This window comes from Cyrtonyx montezumae, unplaced genomic scaffold (assembly GCF_038088225.1).
Source record: "Cyrtonyx montezumae isolate F1298 unplaced genomic scaffold, pur_monq_1.0 scaffold_3, whole genome shotgun sequence".
NCBI classification, from domain to species: Eukaryota; Metazoa; Chordata; class Aves; order Galliformes; family Odontophoridae; genus Cyrtonyx; species Cyrtonyx montezumae.
The window spans coordinates 85,633,478-85,661,153 of NW_027072034.1; the positions used below are offsets into that span (position 1 = coordinate 85,633,478).

Here is a 27,676-nt window from a genome sequence, read left to right on the forward strand (position 1 = left end):
GGGTGCTCGCTGCCGTCCACCTTCAGCGTTAGCGTAAGGCCTTCGGTTTATCGGACACTCTCTCTTGCTCATTTTATTTGATTTATTAGCTTCAATTCAATTATATTGTATTATATTGTGTTACATTTTAAGTATATTGTGTTGGCATTTTAAGAACACTTTGGTATGCTCCTCTTAAAAAAAAAAAAACAACCAAAAACAAACACCTGTATGCAGCAAAGTAGTTGAAACATTTTCTTAGAAGCAAAATCGAAGATTTCACTTTGCAATGTAATATTTAATTATCTGTCTTACACATGACTGAGTGATCCCTTATGGTTTTACTAAAAAAAAAAACAAACAAAAAAACCCAGCTATATTATCAAAACACATCTCAATCACTCTTATAACCAATCTGAAAAACAGCCACTGAGAAAAACAGAAGAATGCCTATATAATCCAACTGTAGACTATGAGTAAATATTAATAAGGCACCTTAACCTCCTCCCCCAGCACTAGTTACAAAATAATTAAACAGTATCTTGCTGTTGCTAACTCATCTTTGTGTCTGATCCTCTTGCCACAGAACCACAAAATTCAAATGGGATAGATTTATATAAACTAATAATTGTTGAACAAGCCCCACAGTTAGGAACTTACATTTTTACTTTAGTGTAATTTATGTGGAAGAAGTAATTCATTGTTTTGCATGGAGAATCGGACACTATCAGTGAAGAGTTTTTCTCTTCCTGACGTCTAAAATCCCCAGCTGCTACCACCATCACCAGGATGTCCATCTCAATGCCTCCACCGCACGCACCTCCCCATTTTCAGCTACCACCACTTCCTGATCCTATTTCTGCCATCAGCTTTAATAACAGTCAACTGCCCACCACAGCAAGCCTCCCTGAGCCTGTGACTTCAATCCAATTTGCCTGTGCATGTCTGACAGCTCCGCATCACACAGGCATGCTTTTCATGCCTTTTAGTTTGTGAACAAGAGATGGAGGCCAAAAGTCAGCAAAGCTTCAAAAGCAGCAGCCTACTCTGTACTTTTCTTTCACATATTACCAGTTGGTCCTGACAAAAGGATGTCAGAATGCACAAAGAAATGGGAAAAGGATAACAAAAGGTACAACAGATGAAGCTCATAATAGGATTTTCTGCTCTGCATGCAAAAAAGATTTCCACCAGTCGGTGGACCACGAATAACATGCATAGAAGGCATGGACTCTGTTCCCACTGATTATAAAAACTAGTAGGAGCTGCTACCTACAAAAGCCTACAAGTCAGTAGACTGACAACTCTGTACCTCCGAGGCATCATGCTCCTGGCTCCCAGTTTAATTCCAGCACAACGGTGTGAGCCACTGCCTCTTATTTCTCCAAATACATGCCCAGACTCTTACATATCATCCAAGATCTGACCACTTTTTTGGTACATTCATCACAGACTGTCACTGGTATAAAACGCAATAGGCCTTAATAGCCCCACCACACTACATCATTCAATATAAAATTCAGCCTAAGAGTGCTTTAAACATAACAGTAAAGACAGATTCAAAGAGCACTGCATAGCTATATAAGAACTCCAGACACGGCAATACAAGAATAAATACAGCTCAGGAAAAGAAAACAACTACATATGGCAATTAGTGTCAACTCTTCATTCTCAAACTTAAAGAGGTACTTATTTATAAGTTACACCAATACTAACTGAAAGATGGATTCAAGAAGAAGTGAATTCATACCTGGGTCTGGATATCATCTCCTGTGACAATGTTCCCAACGGCTCGTAAGGCAGGAGATACTACTTTATAGTCGTTATGCCTAAAATTACCAAAATTGAGATGTTAACCATCCTGAATCACCTTCACATGGTCAAGGAAGGAACATAAGCCAAGGAAAAATTTGCCAGCTAAGTCTGACTTATCTACAATTATCTGAATCATAACACTTTTGATTTTAAGCTAATGGCAACTCACTCTAAAGTTCAAAACATTTAGGCCGTAACATATTCAGCAACATAAAAACTGAAATATGATATTACTATAATACAAGTACCTCACAGTACAGGCATTAAAGGAAGCAAAAAAAAATCAACATTAAGCATGGAGCATACTTAATGTAGCACACACAAAGTCAGATAATAAGACAGGAACACTGGCAGAAGTGCTGCGTTTAACACACATCCTCATCCATCCATTTAATCATATTCTGTCACTGCATGTATTTGCACTGCATGTCCCCAAACTCATTATTAAAATTAGAATAGAAAGGAAAAGTAAATATTTTTTTCAGAAATTAAAGTACTTAATAAAAGGGTACTTTAAGTAATATATCCTATTCAATAATTCAGCATCAAACTGTTTTAATACTATTAGCCTTTTTAATTTACATCGTGGAAAACTATTGTTTCTTGTTCTTCTGTAGATTTTACAAAATGCAGCTGCTACATGCTGAAAAAACAGTAGAGGAAAAGCTCCACTGTATCTGTTACTCACGACAAATAGAGAGGGTTGATTAGAGACAGGTTAAATTATAAAATTCAAATTTTTCATAAAATTAATACATTTTGAGATATATCTAACTGTGCTTTCTGATGCAAGAACCACTATTTTAGAGAAAGGAGTGAATAATGCATTTGCTCAAACTTCTTACATCAGCAATTCCACAAGTCTTCTGCAGACCCCTGCATCAATCACAGCCTGGATTTTATCGTTGGGGCCGTCAGACAAATAGGACAAAGCCCAGCAGGCATCAGCCAATACATCTGTATCATTGACAAAGAGCAGCCAGGAAAGCACACTAAGACAAGGTGAAACCTGTAAAACAGTAAAAGAGATGCAAAGGTTATGCAATCAAAAGGGCTAAAATCAGCTAATTCTGTATGCATCATTATAAAACTACACACTAGCATCACGATCTTGAATACCTGGCAAATTTCAGACTTCAGCAACACTTTGGTGTGGGGCTGCAACTACACTAGCAGGGAAGAACAAACAGCAAAAAAAACCACTTAGAATTCTTCAGCCTCTACAGTACCATGTCTGGAAACCTAAAATCAAACTTCCCCACTAAGATGCACCATTCTCTGCACTAAAGAAGCCAAGATACACAGAGCTTTGTTATACTGTGTGATGAGATTAACAAATAACAAATAACCAGGAGGCAGCAATATCAAAACAATGGTTGTGAACATCCGCCAAAAGAAGAAAATATATTCAGAAACTTCAGTTGTAATAGGCCTGCCATTGTTTCAAAGAAATTCAGAAGTATTTCTGCTATGTAGTTTAAGCTTCACCATTTCTTATCAATTATTTGGACACCTACACCTCGAAACACATTTCCTCCTAAATGTTTCTTACCTTTGCAAAATCTGGAGGAGGATTTTTCCCTCTGCAGAGGTTGGATAGAGCCCACACAGCATTTCGGGTCATAGTGATACGATTCTGTTTCGAAAGCAATCTAAAACAAACAGATTCCAAACTTCAGTAATGCACACTACTCAAAGCTGGCAACCCAGCACGGTCAGCTGCCCAATTCATTCACATGGACTCAGGCCTACATTTTAATTGATGTCATTGGAAAACATGTAGCATCTTTTTCTAAAAAAACAGATCCCGTGAAAAATTACGTTTGAAAGCTGGGTACTAACATTCACATTAGGCGTGTGAATCCTAGAATCACAACAATAACCAATGTGAGAATGTTCATTTAAGTTTCTAGAGATGATGTGGCAGATTAACAGTTAAGAGGCACAAGAATTGTGACAAAACTACTCCAAAAGAAAAGATGTGAAGGTACTTTTCAGAAGTCCTCTGTTGAACAGACATTTGCGTGTCAATTCCCAGCCCGTCACCTCTAATAGATCCTTTTCTGAGTTAAGCTTTCGAATGACAGAGAACAGAACTTAGCCTCAGAAAATACATACAGTCACATTTAAGTCTTCCTAAATATTTGCAGCAGTCACATAACTGGCAGTAACCACAGCTCAGACATCCTATGCACAGTGGTTCCACTTCCTGCAAGAGTTTTGACCACTGGGGCCATGTTAGAAGACAAACTGATTCTATAAATCACCCCAAACCAGTCTCTTTCTGATATCCTTACGAGATGACACGCGCACTCCATTTGCAGTATTCAGCTTCTGCTGCATGAGACACAGGAAGGACAATAGTGCAGATATCTTCATGATACCCGCATGCCTCAGGACTACCACATTGGTCAAAGCTGCTTCAGCTGCTGGTACATCAGAGATTAACCCAGCACTGCTGCTCATTAATTAAGTCAAATAACAGCTTGAAGTCTCTATTAGGAGCACTTTCCAGACAGCTTCAAAATGACTAGTCAAGAACTCCACAGAAAATTTTAATTGGTTATCAGAACATTGTATTTCATGGTGTCCTGGTCAAATACTGCAACAGGTTGTCCAAGGTGGAAGCTACCTTCGATGTTTCAAGTTTGACAAGTCAAGTGGCTGAGCAATTCTGATCACATCTACTATGAAAAGAGGGTTTTGACTAGGCAACCTCCAGAGGTCGCTTCCAACTTAAATTACTTTATGATTCTTAGTAGTCCCAGGCATCCACCCACTCTGTAGAATAAAATAGCTCCAGCTTAGCTGGTCTTAACACGATTCCTTTTTAGTTCTGTTACAAAATAAGCTCTCAAAAATAAACCTAATTAATCCACAACAATAAATAATTATTTTTTAAGGCAAAACAAACTTCAGCCTTATCAGACACTTGAGTAATATTCCAAAGAATGTATTAAAACAGACTTACTGCAGTAAAGGAGGCAGGATATTACAGTCCAGTACATAGTCTCTGCACATCGTGCTGTCTCCAGCAATATTGCCCAGAGCCCACACTGCCTGCAATAAAAACAGAATAGTAATTGTTTTTATTTTCACAATTCAAGCCATTCAGTATATGAATTAAGAGTGGGAGATAATCTCTGTTTTCACCGTTATATCCTGGACAATATACAAAAGGGGAATGCATTCCGGTTAAGATTTGCATGTATACACCCAAGCTCGTTACATGATTCAGGAATATTTACACAGGTCTAAGTAGCCAAGCAGTCAACCGGTATGTCACCAAAGACCGCAGTCGGACAACCTTACTCTATCCACAACATGAGAGCTCCTCACCTTAGGCTCAGTAATGCACTAATTGTACACGCCCCCTGGTTCAAGTCCAGATGGTTCATAGCACACGTCAAGCAGGTTTGTATCTACCCAAAAATGTGTACAACAGCTCATATTAGTATTTCCTAGGAAGCCATAAAAGCATGCATTGTTTACACAGTCACATTAAGAACACTGATAACAAGAAAGATGAAAAAGATGATTTAAATACAAGATAAAACAATATTCAAAATCAGAAAGTTCAAACGGGCATTGTCATCTTTCTTTAAGAGAAAACAATACAAAATAGAACCTGTACTGACTATTAGATATATGTGTGACAAAATGTAAGGAGAACTATTTACTCCCTTGGGCATCACTGTTATCCCAATCCCTTATTTCAAGGAATAAGATATAAAATACCAAAAGATAAATAAAGAAGCATGAAATCTATCTTCTGCAGCACAAGAAGGAAATATTTCATTAGTTTTGATTAATGCGTTTAGGTCAAAAGGTGTTTCTGATATCACTGTCTACCAGCATGAGAACTATAACTAAGAAGAATTTAGAGAAAGCAGTCTACACCAGCAGAATGTTTTACAGACAGTTTATCACGCAAAAAGCGTATGAAGCTCACATTTTGTATTAAAGATAGCAGAGGGCTAAGCGACGTATGAAACAGAGTATCTTCTTATTACGTAAGAGCTATACCAAATCTACACAACCACTGGAAGTACTTCCAGCACCACATACTGAGGACTAGAATAGTCCTATTTATCATGAATAGCAGTTCAAAGTTTTTTAAAGGCAGTAAAAGAGATGCTACTTTACAATATAAGGGACTTCTCTTCCAGCCTCTGCAGTTCTCTCCCAGTCACTCTAAAGGCCCAAAAGATAGTATCATTCTCTAAAAAAAATAACATAGCTAAAATAAAATGTATACAAAAATCCATACATACATCCTTACCTACATTTAGCTAGCTGCTAGATACATGAATGACTTACCATCTTTATCAATATTATCAATAATACAATAGGTAGATTGATCAACTGATGGATCATAAAGTCCCTAAACAGCAAGTTGTTAGAGACTAGGAGACTACTCTGGGGAAGGATTTGTTTTGTTCTCCTACTGTTTTTCAGGCTTTTGCTGTCAGCCAGTTAGAATACCAAACCATACTGAGCTTTGGTGTGACCTTTGTCACTACTAATTTGGCATGTCCCTCTACAGCTAATCAAGAAAGCTTATTTTTCATTCCAATTGTTACTGTTTTACAACTGTTGCAACAACAGTTCATCTGGAATTGAAGTGTAATGTCTGGTCTGGCAGCCTCGTGGATTCAACATGGAAAAGACAGAACAAGAAAAAAAATATCTTAAGAGACAGAACGTATGCCATCTCCGCTAAAAATTCATTTGTCCTAAAATTGTATGAAGACATGCCTGTTGCTCACTGTAACACTTTCACTTCTTCAATGATGTGACTCCGTAGGCACAAACCAAAATTTTCAGCAGGCTCTATATGAACTTGTCCATCTTGGCAAGATGTAAAAACACTGAAGGGAAGAAGGAGGGCACCTTTGTACAAAGACACAATCACCTCTTCTGGACAGTCTTACACCCACTGAAACACCCCTGGAGGCTGTATGTCACTTATCTGTGACCTTGCTTCTGCCATTATACTAATGCTTATTTTTTAGAGTTAACAACAGCAATAATCACTTCATACAAACGTGTATTCTGACCTTGAATGACAGACTGGTTTTGGATCTGCAGAATTCTCAATCTGTCATTACAAAGTCTAGCCAAAGAAGTCATAAAGCATCTTAGCCGTTTTTCTACTCTTGATTTTGAAGGGCAGAGAAGTTTGTCTCAATAGCCTGATATCACGGGAGCTGGTAACAACGTTGGAATAAATTAATGATTGGTAGCTCCAGACTGTACAAAAGATGAAAAGAAACCGAAATATCTTCAGCCAAAGTAGGTAGAGTTTAGTTCAAATATCTTTCCTTGAGGAATAGTTTCAAGTCTCCTGATAAATAAGGAACGTAAGTCAAGCTCAATAAATTTTTTCCCATCAAACACTGCTACAAGCACAAAGATTCCTTGGGTTTCCACAAAGATTTTCCACTGATGACTTTTGTACACTCGTCAAGATGCAAAATATCTTGCTTGTCATAGCATAACATTTAAGATAACATTATGGTTTCATTCTAATGTTTTGGTTATTTCTTTTAATCTTCTTTTTAGATAGCTGCCAAGGTTAAAGAATACTTAATTCCAGTAAACTTAAGAGTTCATTAAGTTATTTTAAATATCAAGCTTGGAAAAATATAATTAATTTCAATACTTGTTCCGTACCAAAACTCAGAGATGAAAAGAACCTATAATTTTAAGTTCTGTAAATTCTTAAACCAATATCAAATTGTATAAAAACTGAAAATACAAACGCTGCCTTGTTAATTGACAGTGTATGTTTCTATAGAGCTGTATAAATTTCTATGCATTGCTAATGATCAAGGATGGGTTTTTGCAGGTCTTCAATTTATTTCACTTGTTATTAAACTTTAGAAGTTTCAGATGCAATGCTGGACAACATCAATAGTCAGTGACAGTACAGTGCTAGTTTTATAGAGCAACATGGATCTATATGTTGCTTTCTGTGAGTAATACATATGCTTTCTGACAACGGTCCACTTTTCTCTGGATTTTGATATCACTGAGCCATATATTTTAGTGTTTTAATATTTAAATCAAGAGATAATTCAACTACCAACAGCACATTAAGTCCGTATCTCTCCATGGAAAAAATACATTATGAATTAAGAATCAACTCTTTTTCCACTTCTGGCTGCTGAGATGAAGGCACTGAAAATAAGCTTTGCATATAAACACAACTGGACTAATGGACAACAAACCCTCAGGTACACAGCAGTATGACACATCTGTCACTGACAGATAATACAAAGAGTTGCAAACATAGAACAGAAAGTTTTGCCCAGTTTTTTATGGGAATTCTATGCTCATCCAGAAAACCCAAGTTAACATCTGGGTTTTATAAACAATGCAGTAAGGGCTTCACTCAGGATAGGACTGCAGCTAAGACACTGCTGAAGCTACATCAATGTTAAGTGTTTCTACAGGGCTTTGATGAAATCTTCCAATATACATAATTTCAGAATGGTTTCCTAATTTTCTAGATGAATTCTGAAAGAAAAAATAAATGCGAGGAGCTGAAGAAGGCTAGGACATATGCCACTGACTAAATTTAAACAACAGTATAACAGAAATCGAGGAGAAGAGTGAGAAAGGCAGGGAGGGAGGGGGAGATATAATCAATAATTTTTTTATAAACAACAGAGATGTAGCATCTGTCACAATTTCAATTTCTTTGGTGGGATACAAAATGGTTTTAGATCACTAATTACAGGAAATACCTGAGAAAGGCTAATACACAAAGCAAAAGCTGGGAGGAATGGCAGACACACCAGAAGGCTGTGCTGCCATTCAGCAAGACCTGGACAGGCTGAAGAGATAGGTAGGAACCAGATGAGGTTTAACAAAATCAAGTGTAGAGTTGTGCACCTAGGGAGGAATAACTGGATGTGTCAGTACAGGCTGGGGGAAGATCTGCTGGAGAAGAATTCTGCAGAGAGGGACTTGGGGGTCCTGGCAGACAACAGGTTGGCCATGAGACAGCAGTGTGCCCTGATGGCCAAGAAGGCCAATAGCATCCTGGAGTACATTAAAAGGAGTATGGCCAGCAGGTTGAGAGAGGTGATCCTCCCCCTCTATTCTGCCCTGGTGAGGCCTCACCTGGAGTACTGTGCCGTTTATGGGCTCCCCAGTACAAAAAAGACAGGGATCTCCTGGAAAGAGCCCAGCAGAGGGCTACAAAGATGATAAATGGCCTGGAACACCTCTGTGAGGAAAGGCTGAGTGACCTGGGTCTGTTCGGAGAAGTCTTGAGAAAAGAAGACTCAGAGGGGATCTGATTAATGTCTATAAATATCTAAGTTGTAGAAGGCAAAGTGAAGAGGCTGGACTCTTTTTAATGGTGCATGGTGATAGAATGAGGGGAAATGGCCATAAAGTGGAGCACAGGAAGTTTCTCACAAATGTGTCTAACAACTTCACGGTAAGGGTGATGGAAGCACTGGAACAGGATGCCCAGAGAGGTTGTGGAGTCCTCTACTCTGGAGATACTCAAGACCCAGCTGCATACCTATTTGTGCAACCTAGTCTATGGAGCCTGCTCTGGCAGGGAGATTGGACTCTATGACATCTAAAGGTCTCTTCCAATCCCTACAATTCTGTGATTCTGGGAAAACATGAAATAGAATTTAAAGAATAGCAGGAAAATTAAATTTCAGCCTACATAGCTGAATTCTCCACAAGATGGGAAACATCTTGTGAAAAGACAAGATACAATTTCATGAAAACACATATTGTTCAATAAACATAAAGATCCCAGACAGACTGATAAATTCAACCATTTAGTATCACACCAGAAACTAGCACACATAAAAAACAAATACATTAGACTAAAACAGGCTTAAAAGTAAGAAAGAACAGTTGGAAGAATCATGAGCACATAAGGTAAACTTGTATGTGTTCCTGAGCCACTACTAAGAGAAGATTTAAATAAAAGTTGAAGAGAAAAACAGTGTATAATGGTTAGCCAGTATTCAATCAATTCAATTCAATTCAATGAAATACAAAATATAAATAATTTTCAATTTATTCTGTGATACACTCAAAATTATACTATTACTTACACTTCCTTCCACAAAATTACTACACCACTTAGCATAAAGAGTGATCTATTAAACACAGCCTTCAATGTTCCTTTTTCTCTTTTACACTTTGCTTCAGGTTAGTATGGCTAGATTCTGCCCTTACTGCCCTAAACACAATTTTCTGTGAAGTTACAATTTGTTGCAAATGCAGCAAGAGTTGCTTGCAAAATAATAATCCTCACTGCCATGCAAAGATACAAATCATCAGAGGAGAGTTACAGAGGAGAAAACATGGCTAAAATGGTCAAATATCCTCCAATTTCTAAATTTCAGCCTTAGATGCTCAGAATCAAGCATGTTCAAAAATGCCACGTTGCCCACAGCTACAAAACAAAATGCAAATAACTCACACTGAGCATTCCAAAAACACAGAACAAGTATCCCACTTACCAAAACTGATAGAAGCAAACTGTTCTGCATTAGACTCTAAGACACATTTATCTCAAACCTGCAACAACCTTAAGAATCTCTGCCCTTTTCTTCCATTTACTACAATGTGTTCCAAGTTCAGCAAACAGTGCCCCAGAGTGACAATTAAAAGCCTCCTTTACTACCTACTGATTTGTAATGAGGGCAACAATATGCCAAACTAGATGAGAGTCACTTGGAAAAATACTCTCTAATTGTGTACTTAGTGCTACCCTGTAATGTAGAAGTACAAGAGCTAATATTTATGTAACCAGTACTTTGTATTTTTATTAGATATTAGTGAAGTATTCATTTTTCTTTTTAAAACCTGACAGAAAAAAAAATCAAGTTGATCTGCATTAAATTCAAAGTCAGCAGTCAGAAGGCTGCAACTGCTACACCTGCAGCACATTATGTAAAGGCACAGGTAACATTGCAGTGGTGTATTTTCCTACTTTAGCATAGCTTACCAAAAAACAATCTGCTACTGGTAGTTACAGACTTGCTGATGACAAATCACGGATTCAATAAGTGCACTGTACAGAAATGCATTTTCCAGTGGCTATAATCAACTCTACATGCCTCCAGTATGTATTTAACCTGTCAGCAGTTTATTGGAGGCAAAGCGGGTAGAATACTGATAAACTACTTATCCGTGATCCCTAAGCTCTTCTTTTAATTCACACACACGGGCTGAAAGCTGTACATCTTATTCTAAAGCAGGCTGGCTCTTCCCACATGCTTCTCTGAAATTTACCAAGAATGACACTAATAACCTAAAAAAAAAATGTTCACTCTTGCAAGGGAGATCATAGGCAGTAAAAATAAAAATGCAATAGCCATTACTACTTTCAGTGTACCAATCATTCTTCAGGAACAGCACTTCAGAAGCAGTAGCTGAATTTGGAAGGTAATGCCACAGATTTCAACCTTCTCCAGAAAACAAACTCTAACAGTTTGGACATCATATAGCTGAGTTTCGATAGATTTTCACATGGGCATAATATGGCATCTCTGCTGGTTTGGCAAGATCACTATCACATTTCTAATTTCTTGAAAAATAGACTCACATCCTCAAATCAAAAAAAAGGACAAAAATACTCATATCCTTCAATACAATTTTCTGAGGCACCCAAACTCTCTTAAAAAGCCTTTGCCAAAATTATTCAGCATAAGACAGGCCACTGAAAATGGAAAGTTGCAGAGTGGAAAGCTACAAGCAACTTTAAGAAATGTGTCTTTATTGTGGAAAACGTTATGCAGTCTTAAGTACGAGTGGCTCATTCTATGCCAGCTATAAGATAGAAAGGTAAGTTACATAAAGCGATTCAATGCTTATGAGTTGGACTCCTCCAATCATGCATCTCAATACAGCCAAATGCAAGGTCAGACATCTAGGAGATAGAATAGAGGGCACACTTACAGGATGGAGAACTGAGCCCTGGAAGTCAGTGACTCTGAAAAGAACAACGAATCATATTGGATAATCAGCTTAACTTGAGCTCACAGCAAGCTTCTGTGGAAAAGACTCCTCAAAGACATCTTGAATATTCACGCAGGAAAGAATCAAGTAGCAATGAGAATTGGGTACTACCCTTGCTGGAACAGTGCTACTTGGAATATCCAGAGCTCGTTATTTCACCACCACAAAAAGTTATTGAAACAAAGAAATGTTCAGAAAAGGATTACCAGGAAAATTTCAAAAGCCAAAGAAATATCCATAGTAAGAATTCAGAGTTTAATTTCATTTGCTCAAGGAAAGATTAAGCTATCATCTGTAATTAATTATAAGAAAAAACAGCTTACTAACTGAGTAGACAGTGAAACAAGAGCTAACACCTGGGCCCAAAGCTAACACATTCAAGTTAGGATTACGCATTACTGAAACTTTCTTCATTAGCATGATTGATATTTCACCATCCTAAGTCTTCAGAGCAAGACCATATGTCTTTTTAAACCAACCGTGTTCAAACACAAGCTACTGCCCTCAAGCAAAAACTACAGAGTCTGTATGAATCTAATGTTTGGTGCGTGCTTTACACTGATCTCTCTGGGCCTTAATGAATATTAATCTGCTCTGTAAGAAAGGTATTCAAGTAGAATTTATGGACAAAGATCGTATTCATTCTTTTTATTTCACCATCAATAAAAACCATCAGCTTAGTAAGCGACATTATTTCACTATCATTTTCATTCAACATCCAACAGACCTATAGCATGCTTTGATTGCACTTTTGCCTCCTTTTCCTTCATTTTTAGAGAACAACCTATAATTTCCATGCATGCTCTGTCTTCAGGAGAAACAAACATGAACTTTCTATCTCTAAAGTATTTTATTTTTAAACAAGGTTTCTTGAATTCCTCAGCAAGCAGAAAAATATTAACTCACTAGAGATCAAAACACGCTACCATATTGGCTGTGGTTAAATACTTCATTTCCAGAACATGTGAAAAGCAGTACTTGCATGTTAACACATACTAGGAAGAAAAACACTGTTACACAGAACTGCCAATAACTATAATTCCTCTAAAGGCACAAGACTTTCTTATAGAATAGCCTTGTACTTCTCTGTTAAAACAAAAAACAAAAAAAAAAACCACACACAAACACCAACACCATTCTTAATCTTTACCTGTTCCTGTACATCTTCAAACTCTGAACTAAGCAGCTCTATGAAGATGGGAACGGCTCCTGCTTGGATCACTATTCGAGTCTGAAGGGAATTCCCCGAGGCAATATTTGTCAGCACCCAGGCAGCTTCAAACTGGAAAACAAAATACAAAGAAAGTTCACAGGGAGCCTTCTGTGTCAGACTAAAAATAAAGCCAATGTGTCTTAAAACTAGAAAGAACTGGTTGAAGGCAAAGTATGACTGCTAACTAAAACAGAAGCTGAAAAGTAAAAATCCAAGTTAAAAGTTATCATGGTAACATGAACTCAAAATCTGGAAAAATTCCACACAGCAACAAGATCAGATGTGCTGCAGCTTCTCAAATCCTATTTTTTTGTCACAAAGTTACTATCGTTTGTCTGTTAGAGGAAAAAAAATTAAAAGGCTCATCTTACTATTTGGTATATTCTCGTAGATTTTTCTCATCATCACATAAGAAAAATTTAGTTATCCATGTATGGTTTAAATGCCCATAGGGAAGAGGGGAGCTTTTTTAAACCCAAAAATCACTTAAGAAATAAAAGCATACAGGGGAACTCCAAACAAATATGATCTTCTTACCACTGATACCCCAGAATAAAGATCACCAGGCAATGGACAATTGGAAATAAGGCAGTTCTAAGGAGTAAGTCCAAAACAAATTAATTAAAACTGTAGCAGATACAATGGTTTTCCAAACCAAAGCAAGAAAGTTTCAGGGTTTCTATGTCTTTTTATGTTTAATTCTAAACTTCTTAGAATTAATTAAAAACTTTACGTCATAACTCTGAGCATTTAAAACTGCCTTCAGTTAGTACAGAAGTATACAAACACTGCAATTCAGTTTAACAGCTTTTCGTCCTTTAAGGCCACCTATCAACCTTTCAAACTGTCTTCATTACACAGAAAGTCCAGGTAAACATCTCATGTTAGACACCATCCAGTAAAACTCAGATTCCTCACTTTCTTTCCTGAGAATATCCAAGGCCTAGAGTTTATTATGAGGAAGACCTCATAGTGGAACAGACAAAATAGATTTGCTATCCTTGTAAAGAAAAAGTACAGCTCACTAAAAGAAGTGATGACATTTTCTGACATCACCAAACGCCTTCACAATACAGAAAGATAATATATTTATATTTGTATACCTGTAATGTACAGTTCTCTTTTCGTTTGAGGAACTCCACAAATCGTGCCACCACGCCTGGTGTGCTTATGACTTCATCTATTGGGGGATTTGGTTCTATTTAAAACAAAATGCAAGATCAGGACATTCATTTATTCATTGGAGGAATTTCCTAAAAATCACTGCACCAAAATAATATCCAATGATATGCTGATTTTTCTGAGTTTTTTTTTCCTCTAACACTGCTTCATCTGTCTTTTCAACTAAAATGCAATTCATATCCATCAAAGTAAGATTCCTGTTTAAATTTTGAAGTATTGAAGTAACATGATTTAACAGTAACACATTCATTAACTTAAGCAGAAAAACTTGATCTGCAAAGTCACTTTGGCACACATATGCTCACAGCTCAACTTTTAATAAAGAATAATTTGCAAGCCATAGAGACACTGACTTAAATGCTTAACCTTACATTACATATCAGAAATTGCATCTGCATCACTGAAAGTTTTACAGATTTCACAAATGGAAGTGACTATTACATAGACCTAATTTGCACAATGCAAGACAATTCTGCTTGGACCAAACTCTTCACCCAGAAATTTTCATATTAAACTTGATCTTCATTTCAGCCAAAGTCAAAACATATGCCAATGAACAACCAAGATTGTTTTGCAAGTAAGTTCAGCCCTTACCTTTAGAAAGAAGCTTTCGGAATTTCTGAGTGGCTGACAGCTGCTGTTCTGGACAATTGGAGAAAATCATCTCAATCATATCAGAGGTGATAACAGCACTCTAGTAATCAGGTCAGGGGAGACAAAACAAGAGTGACAGAGAGGATAAGAAAATCAGGGATCAGTGGGGAAAATTTAACGCTATTTGCTAAAATGGCATCAATTTTTACTCTTATAGAGCAAAAAGCCAAGTAAGAACTATTAGGAACAATAAATGAGTTATCATACACGTACACACAAGATGAATCATTCTTGTCTTCTTCCTAGAAGACAAAATTCAGGATTTCTTGAAGCTATGCCACAAAAAAAAATATCTTCAAAATCTCTCACAGGTATTTTCTCTCCTTTTTTCCCTACTTCCTGTAGCTTAAATTAGAATAGCAATTACAGTTATGCAAGAAGAATACTGATAATGGTGTTGTTTAGATACCTGCAACATCTATGTTCTGAGTCACTCATATCAAAATGTACACCAACTGCCATTAAAAAAAAAAAAAGCATTGACAAGCCTAATGCTTGTCACCGTTATCAAATATAGCGTTTATTTTCCAACAGTATTGACAGTTTCCATTAATTTGGCAAAACTAACCAGTGACTTTTCTTATGACAGAGAAAATCCAAAGTTTTGTCTGATTTGACTAATGTAAATCCATGAAAAGACATGTAAGCGAGGGCTTTTTTCCCCTCTCTTTTTGGTCCAAATCATTACACTCGTGAGATCCAAATACTGAAAATCCTATACTCAATTCCTCAAAGATAGGAAGATAGACAATAGTGCTGAAATATCCAAACTCTGTCTTGTACTTGCCCTTTCAGTAGCAAAACACAGGAAGTCTAGATTTTTGTCACAGGAACTGCTAAAAGGGAATCAAAACATGTATCACTTTTTAGATCCTTCTTTTTCAGTACTAACTCTTAAGACGCTAAAATTAATATTTGAAATAGTAATTTGTATAAGATAGGGTTTCCTTACTTTTCAACATCTATTTATTTCATATAAAGCTCTACCTAAAGGATTAAATGGTATTTAGGATTCATCTGATGTTTTAGGACTACCTTGAAGAATAAAACTATTTTCCATTAACTATTACATTGTTAATGGGCATTTCTTAGTAATTATCATTGCCTAATCATCAACAGAAATCAGAATTAGCCTGATTTTCCTCAAAACATACTCTGAACACAAAAACAAGCAAGAAGACCAATGGTCAGACTTTAGGACTCAGTGAAGACTGTATTTTATTCTCTCATTACATCCTGAATCCCATAACATTTTTCTTTCTAGATACAGGAGCATTGTAAAGAAATGGTTACGAAGCATAAAAGCCTAACTTCCATTAGAAGAAGGCTTTCCTATGGGAAGAAACTCCAGCTTGGAATGGAGTTAAAGGACATTTACAGATAGCTAGGCAGGTCTAGTTCTGTTTCCAACACCCCGATTTAAATCTGTATCACTTGAAAATTTATTAACAGATTTCCAGCCAGTCTCTTTTTACTTACTCTTCCCATAAAATTTTTCTTCCACAATCTGCCACTTCACTGCAACAGGTGTTTCAGAGTTGCCTGAAAGCAATTTGGATGCCATCTTCTACAATTTTCTGCAATTCTATTCTCTTAAAGTCACTGTGTGACAGGCCTGTTCAGTTTCAACAAACAATATTCCTTTCTCAGAACTTACAGAAGTCATCTCCATGTTGTTCATTTGAGCCTCGTGGAAGCCTCCATCTGACATCACTTCCTCCTCCGCTTCTTCTTCAGCTGTTGCAACATTTCTGCGTTTAAATAACTAAAGAGAAAAAAGCATTTAGTAAAAGCACTACAGAACTGAGAGCCAACATAGATATCTCACATGTCATATCAGGCTGCAGTAAAAATGATATGCAGTTATCACCTGAAAGAAACTAGAATACTAGCACCATGACTCCTCTGGACAGTAAACAGGCATAGTTTAGTAATAGAGTAAAAGAATATGGCAGTGTGCTAGAATATTCATTTGACATTTCTGAAAAGTCTTAACTGACACTCCCTATTCTCCACTGCTCAGACTCCATCTATCAGCTACCTCTAGCTTCCAGAGGATTGCTTTCCTCCCCTCTGCATGATGAGCAGGGGCCCAAAGACATGACAAACTGCTGTGTCTAACAGATCCCTGTGTAACAGTTACTGAGACTGGAAAAATTGAGTTACTGTGGCAGAGAGAGGACTTCGGGGGATAATCACTCTAAGGATGGTTTAAGAAATGACACTGGGATGAACAGAATTTAGACACTATCATGTAAAGGAGGTAGCCAGTTTGAGATGTTATCAGGAGAGCTAGAGAAGCTACAGTTTCTCCCTTAATCTAGCTGTCTCACTGAAAAAAACTGCGGCAGCGATGAGAAGGGCTTGAGTGTGCTGCTTGGCTTGTCAAGTTCTCTAACGAGACTCCAGCACTGAACCATGTCAGACTTGCACCACTACAGAGGACAGGAAAGACAGTGCCCCGACATCAACCTGCTGTGCTTTTCTCCAGAGAATTCTGGAAGGAGACAGTATGCAAAGCTGTTAAGCCCACATCAAACCTAGTTCAGTGACAGTCATCCCTGTGGAGTACTGCTCCTTCTAGGCTACCATCCAAAGTGCTTGCCCAACTCTTCAGGCAGTGCTGAAATACAATCCTAAGTCAGAAATTATATACTGATAATTTATGTGAAAATTCAGAAACTTGACATTGTTTTTGTAGAGTGGTTTGGCTTTTCAAAAAAAATGAACAAACTTTAGTAAAAGGTTAAATGAGTCTTCTCTGGAGCAGCTGAAAATGTAATGCTAAGACAATAAAACAAGTATGTTTAAAAAACGAATGCAAATGGAAATTGGCAAGTCAAAGAGTAAAACAGGCTTCTTGACATAATTAAACAGCTCTAACCAGGAGATGCAATGCTAATCCTGGCATTCTCAATGCTAATCAAGCATCCCACTGACACCCCTGTGACCAGTGCAACAAATACACAGAAATACCTGCACATTAGGTCTGAATTTGTTGTAACGATAAAGGAACAAAAGAAAAGACTGCTTGCAGCTCCACTTCCTTTATACTGTAGGTAGGAATAACAGTTTGCCTTAAAGAAATACTACTACCCTTTATTTAGCCAACCTGTGGTAATCAGGTGCAAGGGAGGTCAGATAAGACAGATTTATAAAACGACTCATCGTTTTCCTAATTTAGTATCAGCTTTACAGATAAGACTGGTGACATTTTGTACTACCTGTCATCTGGAAATGCTGCCAGCTGTTTCTGAGGAAAATAAAACTCAAATTCATTCTCAGAATTCTTCCATGACTTCAGACTTTCCTTGAAAGTATCTGGTGTTGACATTGTGAAAATTAATAAATTAATAATTCCTCAGTTACCTTAAGGGCAAGGAGAGACAGCTCTGCTGTCCTTTACTACCTCTGTCACTACCAAGTTGCTCTGGACAATCTCACACTTGAGTGAATGATGAGCACTCACTAAGTCTTGTACTGCCCGAAGAAGAGAATGTAAAGTCTGCAACTTACTGATTTCAGACAGACTACGTGAGAATTAGTCAGGACAACCGTGAAGAGGCTTCAGAGAAGCAAAGAACTAGAGACAGTGCAAGACAACTGTCACATTTATCACAGCTGTAGTACAGTACCTGCTCCTCTCTCTTTTGCTTACGCAGCTGAAGACCCTCTTCCTCTCGCCTGCGACGCATTTCATCAGGATTCAGAGATTTGTTCTTGTAGCTCTTCAGTCGGAAATTCTCTTTTCCTGAGGTCGTCATGGTTCCTTTAAGTTGCAGTTAAGAAGAGAATCGGTCAGAACAATTGTGCTTCAGCAACACATTAGTTTATGTACTGTCTCTATCTCTCTCTCAGACCTCTCCGTGCCACTTCCAGCCACTGCCTCCCTATAACTTGTTACCTAACATCCTGTAAAATAGAAGGGTAAGGTGACTTCACAAAACTGTCACTTCAAGATGGCAATTTTTCCACATCAGACCATTAAACTTTTATTTTATTCCTTGAGTAGAGAGGTATGAACAAGTGAAATGTTTTATTAAGAAAGCACTGAGATTTCTAAGCTGGAAGATACAGCCTGAAGAAAGCAACACTAAGATCTACTAGTGCTTCTCCTTTCAGGAGATTTTGAAGTGAAGTGGTCTTAGCTCCTTTTTTAGCTTAATTCACTTAGGAGGTTAGAGGTTTTTTGTAATTCAAATCCACATTCTAAGTTAATTCAACTCCGACTTTCCTTCCTTCTATCCAGGCAAGACCTACAAGAAAAATTAAATAGAGACAAACACATTTTAGGTGAAGGTTTATCAACCAAAAGATTCACTTCTGCAAAGATAAGTCATGTTCTTCTCTCTCCTGCACCCCCAGCCTGCAGTCCAGTTACTGTTTATACAAAAGAACCTTTTTAAGCCTACGATTTCCAAATACCATCTTTCCTACATAACTTGTGGGTTCACCTTTAATATGGACCCCTGACAATTTTCACATATACAATTACACAATTTGGAGTTACTTAGTATACACCGCAGGCTGCAAAATTAAGTAGAAAGTCCACCCATAAACCAAATGAGCTGCAGGTCACGTCTCCACCCTCAGTTCCACACTTTGCTGGTACTTTTCTCTTATATCTACCCATTAAAGCCCAAAGAAGTTTGGAATAGAATTCTAAATGTCGCAGCATTTCCATGCATCTTCCTGCAGATGTAGAATCTGCAATACATTACAGCTATCAGAAACTGTATAACAGAAAATTTTTAAAAACATGCTATGTATAAAGTTACTCTATGGGGCTCTTAAGAGACCTCTTTCAAATTCCCTAACTTGTATTAAATATGCTACCTGCTTCCAATTCCATAAGCACAGAATTACCAAATGACAAGCGACCTGCTCTTCACTTCATTTACACAGTCAACTCCAAGCTCCTCTCTGTTAGCACAGTTTAAGAAGTTTTACCCTATATCCAAATGTATTTCTTATTAAAGCTTCTTTTTGAAGTTCCTGATGCCTGGCAACCACTTATAAAAAATTATGTTTATTAAACATTCCACGCGTCACTTCAAACTAACTGCATTCTGCTAGTTAAAACTTCTACAGGACACAAAAACCTACTATACTCAAGATGGCTCAGTGAGAGACGGTACAGAATGTAAAATGAAAATGTGAACATATAGGTTAGTAATTTAAACAGCCTGATTCCGCTGAAGAGGCTCTTCCTAAAATGTCTCCTTTTTAAATAGAAGTCCTGCAAAAATATGGTCTCCGAACTCCAGGAGGTCCCTACATTATTCTTAGCAGTTTAGAGACTGTATTCTCCACATCATTTAGGTGTCAGAGCTTCAGCTTTTCATGTTTCTTACATTACACTTGGCAATGTCATTTTCTTCCTTCTCTGAGGTTTTTCAAATGACTACAACCTCTAGAAATACTATTTGGGGAAGTCATGGATTTTAATTATAGAAAGCTAACACTAACAAATACTCAGGCCAAGTACAGAAAGCCTTGTTTCTAAAACACTTACAAACATATGATATACTTTAGAATCAAGAAAACAAACTCAAACACCAGATGGAAAACCGAGAGCTAAAAGGACACGTCTAACAGGAAAAAGGCTTTGTAGCCACACCAGTCAATCTGTCCTTCAACACAAGCAAGTACAGGCACATACACAATAGCTCAGATAAGATCTCATGCCTCCCATGACACTATTCATCGTTCTGCATTGCTATTTGAAACATCTTCTCAAACTTGACAGATTAAATTTGCCTTTACTGGGAATGTCAGCACTTTGATAGCTCCTGCAATCATTTCACACCTTCATTTTCAGTCCCAGAACTGAAGAAGTGAGTTCACAGAAATCCTTGACAATTATCATCTTCCATTTTTACCATTGAATTTCATCCTATTTCCTACAAAAAGACTACAAAATAGATGGTCCAGTGTTTCTAAGCATCAATGAGAATCCATCTTCACTGTCAAGTTTCTTTAGCATGTTCTACTTCCTTGATGACATTTTTGTTGTCATTGCCTAGAACTTAAGTATTGTATTCTATTTATTATAACCCTGACAAGCTTTAGCTACAGCTTCTGGCTATGCTTATTTCTTACCATCAGGACAGCTCCCTTTGCTGATGCATCAGTGCACTTAAAATCCTTTCTAAATAGTGTACTGTGTTTTACACTACAGGAAAGCTTTACTCCAAAATCCCACCAAGTGGAATACAAAGTTTCTTCTGTTAACAGCAGAAACGTTTAGCTTCTTTCAGCATTGAGAAACCACTTAATTCAATCAGTAATGAATTCAATCACTGAGTTCACAGCAGTTTCTCACCAGTAGCAAATAAAAAAAAAAAAAATCCCAACACACTGCCGCATATCTGCCTGCCTAACTTACTCAATCCAAAGATACTATTTAAAAGCAGCTTCTGTAATATCTCATTCTGTAACATCTCAGGATGTCCTAAATCTAAAGAAGCCCTGTATGGAACTGTTGAATCATGTTCTGAACCACTGATTGATCACCTGAGGTGAGCACTGAGTCAGCCACAGGAGCACAGGTGAAGGCAATTCACCTGTGTGACCGGAAGGGGTGGAGTCTGGCTCCACCTCTCCCAGACCCCATTTAAGGGCTGACCACCACTGGGGAAGGATCTCTTTCTGGAGATTGTTCCTTTGGAGTTTCCTAGAGGGAAAGCTAGAATACAGGTGAGCATTTTCCTTTATTTTGACTGTGTCTTTCCACCATGATAATCTTTCTAGCTATACTGTCTCTGCTACGATGCTATTTGGCATTATTAATTCTGTTAACCTACAGGTACAATTCCCTTATTGGTTCTATGACCGTGCCTGAGACTTCAACTACTCCATGGCTCCTGACAGCATCCTTACACCTATTCAGTTTTTAGGATAGAAAATAAATGAATCTCATGTCAATTGTTACAGACATCTGAAAATGATTTTTCTGTAAATCTTCCATTTTTTCAGGATGTAGGCTTTACTCTAGACAAAATCAGTAAGTCAAAACAATTTCAAACCTTTCTCATTTGTCTTCAGCAGTTATGCTGCATTTTAACTGCAAATCTTTCAACAGCCACTTCAAATTCACCCACTGTGAATTACTTCATAGCAAACAGTAAATCCCAGATCTTCTCTAAACTCACAAAATTAATGAAGTTTTTGAAGCAAATTGGTGGTTGTTGTCATGGAAATGCTCTACAGATCTTTTCTTTCCTAACAAAAACAGAGTATTTTCCATGTTTCTGGACCATTCCTGTCTATAGTTAAAAATCTTTGGTGATCCAGTGAAGAGTTTTCATGATATACTCTTCAGTCTTTTCACTACTCAAATGCTATATGATACTTTCACCTCTTTAGTTTGGGGGGAAAAAAAAAAGTATTTTTAATAAAATTAAAAACATCTACTTTTGAGTGTCTTCTTTCACTGGGAAAGCATTCTCCAATTCTTTTGCTAATCAAGGTGAAGGCCCTACCAAAAATGGAGGTGACCAAAGCATAGGTCCTTAGGAGAAAGGAAAAGTATAGCATTTCTGCTTGCTGAACAAATCAAAGAATTTTAGTTTGTGCTGGGAAATGCAGAGTCACTTATTGCAGTGACCTACCCTGTCCCAAGCAATCATCTATACAGGAATAAAAATGAACTCCTTGCCTTCTTAAATCAGATGTCTCTACTTCAGATTGATAAAAACATGCTCCCTGTCTTCCTAGATCAGATACATTGTCACTAGGCCTTAAGAACTTTGCTAGGAGGAATGCCATGTGACAAACACTTGGCTATTCCATGTGCAAGAAGTATGCTGATATAAAAATAAGGGCCCTACAAATCAAGACCAGCCGAAAGGTATATGTAACCCAAAAAGATAACTGAAACTAAGATTATGAAATTTACTGATATTAAAGGTGGTTAGACACTAACTTCTTTGGAAGTGGGTGATGGAAACAGGTTATCTGATAACTGTGTAACTGTACACAAAATTGTACCTTGCAATGCAAATTTGTATTTGGAAGGAAAGCTTGAAGACTGGAAAAATCTTACAAACAGAAGTTATCCTAAAGAACCTTGATCCAAGACACCACCGGTCCTCTTCTCTTAACTAACAAAGACAGAAGTCAGCAGGAAAGCATTCACTGGAGGCAAAGGTTGAGAACTCTATTGGTTTTGAGGATTTTTTTTTTTGTCAGGCTGCTGTACTCTTCTAACAGAAAAGCTGCAAGATGCACTGTCATCCCTGGAAGGACAGCCTATGTTAGGAATGGAAGTATCAGGAGAGAAGGCCAATCAGTGAGAGAAGATGGAACACTTCAAGGTAAGTAATGCTTTAACTACACCACAAAACTGCAACTGCTAAGAAATCTTTATTTCCAAGGAGATTCTGACTTGCTTAGAGACTGCCATACAACTCTATACCCCCTAGACAATTAGCTTCCCCACAATCATGCTTCTTATCATTCCAAACACACACAGCACAGCCTGGACAGGTACTCCACCAATTCACTGACTTCTGTTTAAAGGATGAATTATCTCCTGAAGTTCTTTGTGACCAAAAGGCTATCCAATTAAAAAAAAAAAGCCAGCCCTGAAAGCAGCATTTGATTATCTGTTGTGCTCATCAACAGTAGTCCAGCATTTTGGCCACCTACATCGTTTTAGCTATGAAGCACTGATTTTTGGAAGGGCTTTCTATTTTCGTTTTTGCCAGTTCCAAGGCAATAGGTTCGAGATCCTAACAGCGCTTCAATATTGTGGAAATATTTTTAGGAGAGAAGTACTGCATTTCTGCTTGCTGATCAAGACAGAGAAAACTGGAAATGACAGCGTTCTTGTAAATGACAGACAACTTTACAGCACAGACAGGTATAGTCTACATAGTAAAACCCTGAATATATAGATACACTGATACAAATATCAGCAAAGGATTAATGCTGTTTTCCTGAAAATGGCCATTCTTTCTAGGCAATAGAGGTGAAAAAACAACCATCAAGTCCCTGCACTACTCACAGACTTAACTGAGGAAAAAAATACAGAAAATCAGCAGAATGACATGTCACTGCCACATCTGTTGTTTGTCTGGTTGAGTCAGATTTTCAGACATTCTGCTGAGGTTCTATCTACTTCTTCTGCAAAATTATTTGACAAGGTAGGCTGGAACCCAGAGATCTGTGGGAACCAACGCTCATCATTAAAAACATAGGTATTATTCAAGGGACAAGGGTGCCTCTAATTTCCAAAATCCTCAGGCTCTTTTAAATCTCAGGACATGTAGAGGATGAAAGGATATTTAACTAAGCCACAAAAAGCTATTCTGCAAGCACTACATGGTCAAATTCTAAAGCCTTAGCTTAACTTTCTCCAGCTATAAAATGGAATTGCAAAACAAGTCTGAGGTACTATAAAATGAACAGTATTTGTAAAGACCTGCAAAATAAGTTTTGCTGGTGGTACTTCAAAACCTAGCCCCAACACAGGAGTGAAATGCTCATGTGAACTGAATTTTCTGTGGCTCTGGAAAGCTGCAGTGGCAGACAGGAGAGCAGCTGACTGTACAGAAGGACAAGCTCAGCTCCTGCAGAACAGCAGGGACACATGTTCCAGCAGATATCACAGAGGAACAATAGAGAGAAGCAGAGGAAACATCTTCAGAGAAGGTTTGAAGCTCCTGTAATGTAACAGAACGTAACATTTGTAGTTAAGCATGCAGGGAACAGACAACTTCAAAAAACTGAAGTAGCACAGAGATTTCTTCAGGGAATTGCTGCATGTCTCCATACCTTTCAGAGCTGCTTTACTGCACACCTATGAATTTCTTTCCATGACCAGGCCTTCATTCACTACTGCTTCTGTCCTAGCTTATAAACCTGTAAGATAGCTAACTTTGTCAATAGCAAATGTGATGTATTTTACCTCTTCAGGCATTCAGCAAGCTGGGCTGCTGCTTACCCAAAATAAGGACAATCTTAAACTTTCAGATAATTAAGGATGCAAGGCCTGAGAAGATATACAATATGTGCAATATGGAACATCAGATTACTAACTAATTAAAATGCTCCATATTGTCTGCTTTTTTAATATAACAGAAGTGCTAATAAAAAATAAAATACAGACACACACTATATCCAGTATTTCACAATACATTTACTACCATTACAATATTTGACTTTTTTTTTTTGTTGTTCTATTTTGACTTGATGATAAAGCAGATACAGCTTTCAAAGTTCCAGAAAGCTAGAGCAAGACAGCACAAACATTGATTCTCAAAGTCAGGAGAACTTAGAAGTTTTAAAAAGTCCACAATTCATTAACAGAGCCTTTCTGAACTGAATTACAAACACAGAATTCCTCTACTGCGTACAAAGTCATTGCAGTCCAAACAAATCTGTTTAAATGAACACTGATTTCTGTAACCCCATAGTCCACAATTAACTTGAAACCAAACAGTTCCCACAGGCTACAAAACAAAGGAACTACTGATGGGGAATTAAATTTTTAAACACACAGGATTATACTACCCTAAAAAAAAACTTCACGCTAATATGCCCTTCTACATGAAATAAGCAAAATGATTATTCCTATGGGCCTAACTAAAATGAAACATTTTTCTTGAAGATAAGAGATTCCTTTTTATTTTGATTAAGATTACATCCTACCTGCACTTACAGAACAAGCTGACCTATGGGATATTTTCCATAAAGTTATACCTAAAAACTGGGCCATCTGAAAAAACAAGTCACCTGTAACACTTGACAGTCATCATCAGTCAGAAAAAGTCGGCCTAATAATTCCTGTGTGGCCTGAAAATTCTTTGCTAGAGAACAAGTGTGGACCTTTCAAGCATTCCAATTCATGGGGATAGGAAATTTCACATATTTTAAAAGCAGAATAGACTAAATTAATTTAATTTCATTGCTTAAAGCAACTTCTACATGGAGTTGTGAATGACTAAAGACACTGAAATGAAACATCTCATCTCCTTGATGTCTTCAACAAATGTATTGTTTGCTGTGATTCAGCATTATGAGAGGTATGAAATGTGCCTAAAGCTCTTCCAGGTAATTGGACTTCAACAGCACAAAGTAACAGTGAGTCCAAATTCTGCAGGCTCTATCCTAGCTTCAGACACCGGCACCTGGAAGAGTTGCACAGTATTAATATATCAGCCACAGAAAGCTGAAAAGTCAAACCCCCCAGAACTTCAGAGCTTGACAACACAGGCTCTGCCTTGCACCCTTGGCACCTAGCATCCCTTCCACCAACTACTCACAAACCCAGCAAACAGTACATTCACAGAAACACCTCTTCTCCTTTTAGATGAACAAAAATAAAAACATATTGACAGTTAAACATATGATCACACATAAGCTTCAAAGGAATCCTGCATCTTTTAAGATGCAATCATGACTCCTATAATTAAAAAAAAAAGAACAATTTAATCACAACACATTAGCTGACATTTCTTAAAATGTGTGGTTTGTTTGCAACCAAAAGGTGGCTTTGTTAACCAAAATGACGTTTTCACGCATCAACAGGTGAAGTTTCTGTCAAGTGTAAGCTCAGCACTAGATTTAGTAAGCTTACCATGCCTTCTTTGACATAAATATATTTGGGATGTTTAGCCACAGGACATTTGATTCCAAAGTCAGCATCTCACATATAATCTCGACTTCAAAACCAGACCACAAAATAGAACAAAATAAATCTGCGTGTCAAACTGGTTAAAATCTCACAGAACAGACAAACCTTCCTAGCTGAGCCTGGTGGGTGACCCAAGCTACGAAATAAAAACAAGGAAAAAAAAAACTATTATTCTAGGCAATAAGGAAAGCCGTTTGTGACTAGCTACATTCTAAGTCTTACAGCATACTCTCAAAACTCAGAGCATGTTAGCCTTCACAAACACTCAGGAACACAATCCCATTCTTTCTGTTCTAATGTTTTTAGGTTCTGTCTCTTCACAACACTGAGCATGCATTATGCTTCAAGAAAGCACTGTTATCCCAATTGAAAACTGCTTCTGTGTCACCGAACTCCATTCACTCCTGCATTACACAAATGGATAAACTGAAATGGAAATGCTACGTCTGATCCAACTCTACTTCCTACCACACTTTCACACACCACCTCATCCTCCTCGTAACATTCTTTTTCGAGCTGAAATTTCTGGCGAAGCGTAATATACTGTTCATCATCTGCTTTATGCTCTATTCTTTCTCCTCATAATGGATTATTAAATCTGCACAATGCCTAATAGAGTTCAAGACATTCACGAGGTTGCATAACACGACTTCCAGTCCTTCTGTTCCACAGGTTCTATATCTACCTGAGGTTTCCATCAAGAGTTTTGTTTATCTTTGCTGGTCTCACAGAGTTCCTCTACCCTCTTCAAAATAGTTCAGAAGCACTGATATTTCTGTAGGCTTCAAATCCCGCTGCTTCCATTCTGTATCCCACAACCCCCACATTTATGCCCAGATATAAGATAGAGCAGTTTAATCCAATACTCACATAACAGACTCCAAATTGCAACAGATTACGGACATTTTGGAGATTCTTTTTGGTGTGGTGGTTTTCTTGGTTTTTGTTTTTAACAGCAGAAAAAAGAAATGGCTTTCATATCAGCACCACTTATCTGAAATTTACACTGGCTTTTTCTTTCCCATTATCATTATTTAAACAGGACTTCTATTCTACTTAGCTCCTCAGTATGAAGCTGGATAATTTTCTTATCAGTTCAGCCTCCAGACTCATGCTCTGGCCTTTCTACTAGAACTTCTCCAAAAATGCCTCCTCTTTTATTATGCTGGTTTGCAACATTAGAGCCA

General features: G+C 37.6%; 1 protein-coding gene across 1 annotated transcript in view; it reads right to left on the minus strand.

Annotated features, from left to right (window-relative positions):
- Positions 1-27,676, minus strand: part of KPNA1 (karyopherin subunit alpha 1) — a 48,224-nt gene that overhangs the window by 17,726 nt on the left and 2,822 nt on the right. The window contains exons 2-10 of the mRNA XM_065742204.1: positions 18,484-18,617; positions 16,506-16,613; positions 14,789-14,888; positions 14,116-14,210; positions 12,950-13,081; positions 4,766-4,854; positions 3,347-3,446; positions 2,640-2,803; positions 1,730-1,808 (exon numbers count right to left, since the gene is read on the minus strand). Of these exons, the coding sequence (XP_065598276.1) occupies positions 1,730-1,808; positions 2,640-2,803; positions 3,347-3,446; positions 4,766-4,854; positions 12,950-13,081; positions 14,116-14,210; positions 14,789-14,888; positions 16,506-16,613; positions 18,484-18,612 (996 nt within the window). The 5' untranslated portion in view covers positions 18,613-18,617. The remainder of the gene's footprint in view (positions 1-1,729; positions 1,809-2,639; positions 2,804-3,346; positions 3,447-4,765; positions 4,855-12,949; positions 13,082-14,115; positions 14,211-14,788; positions 14,889-16,505; positions 16,614-18,483; positions 18,618-27,676) is intronic.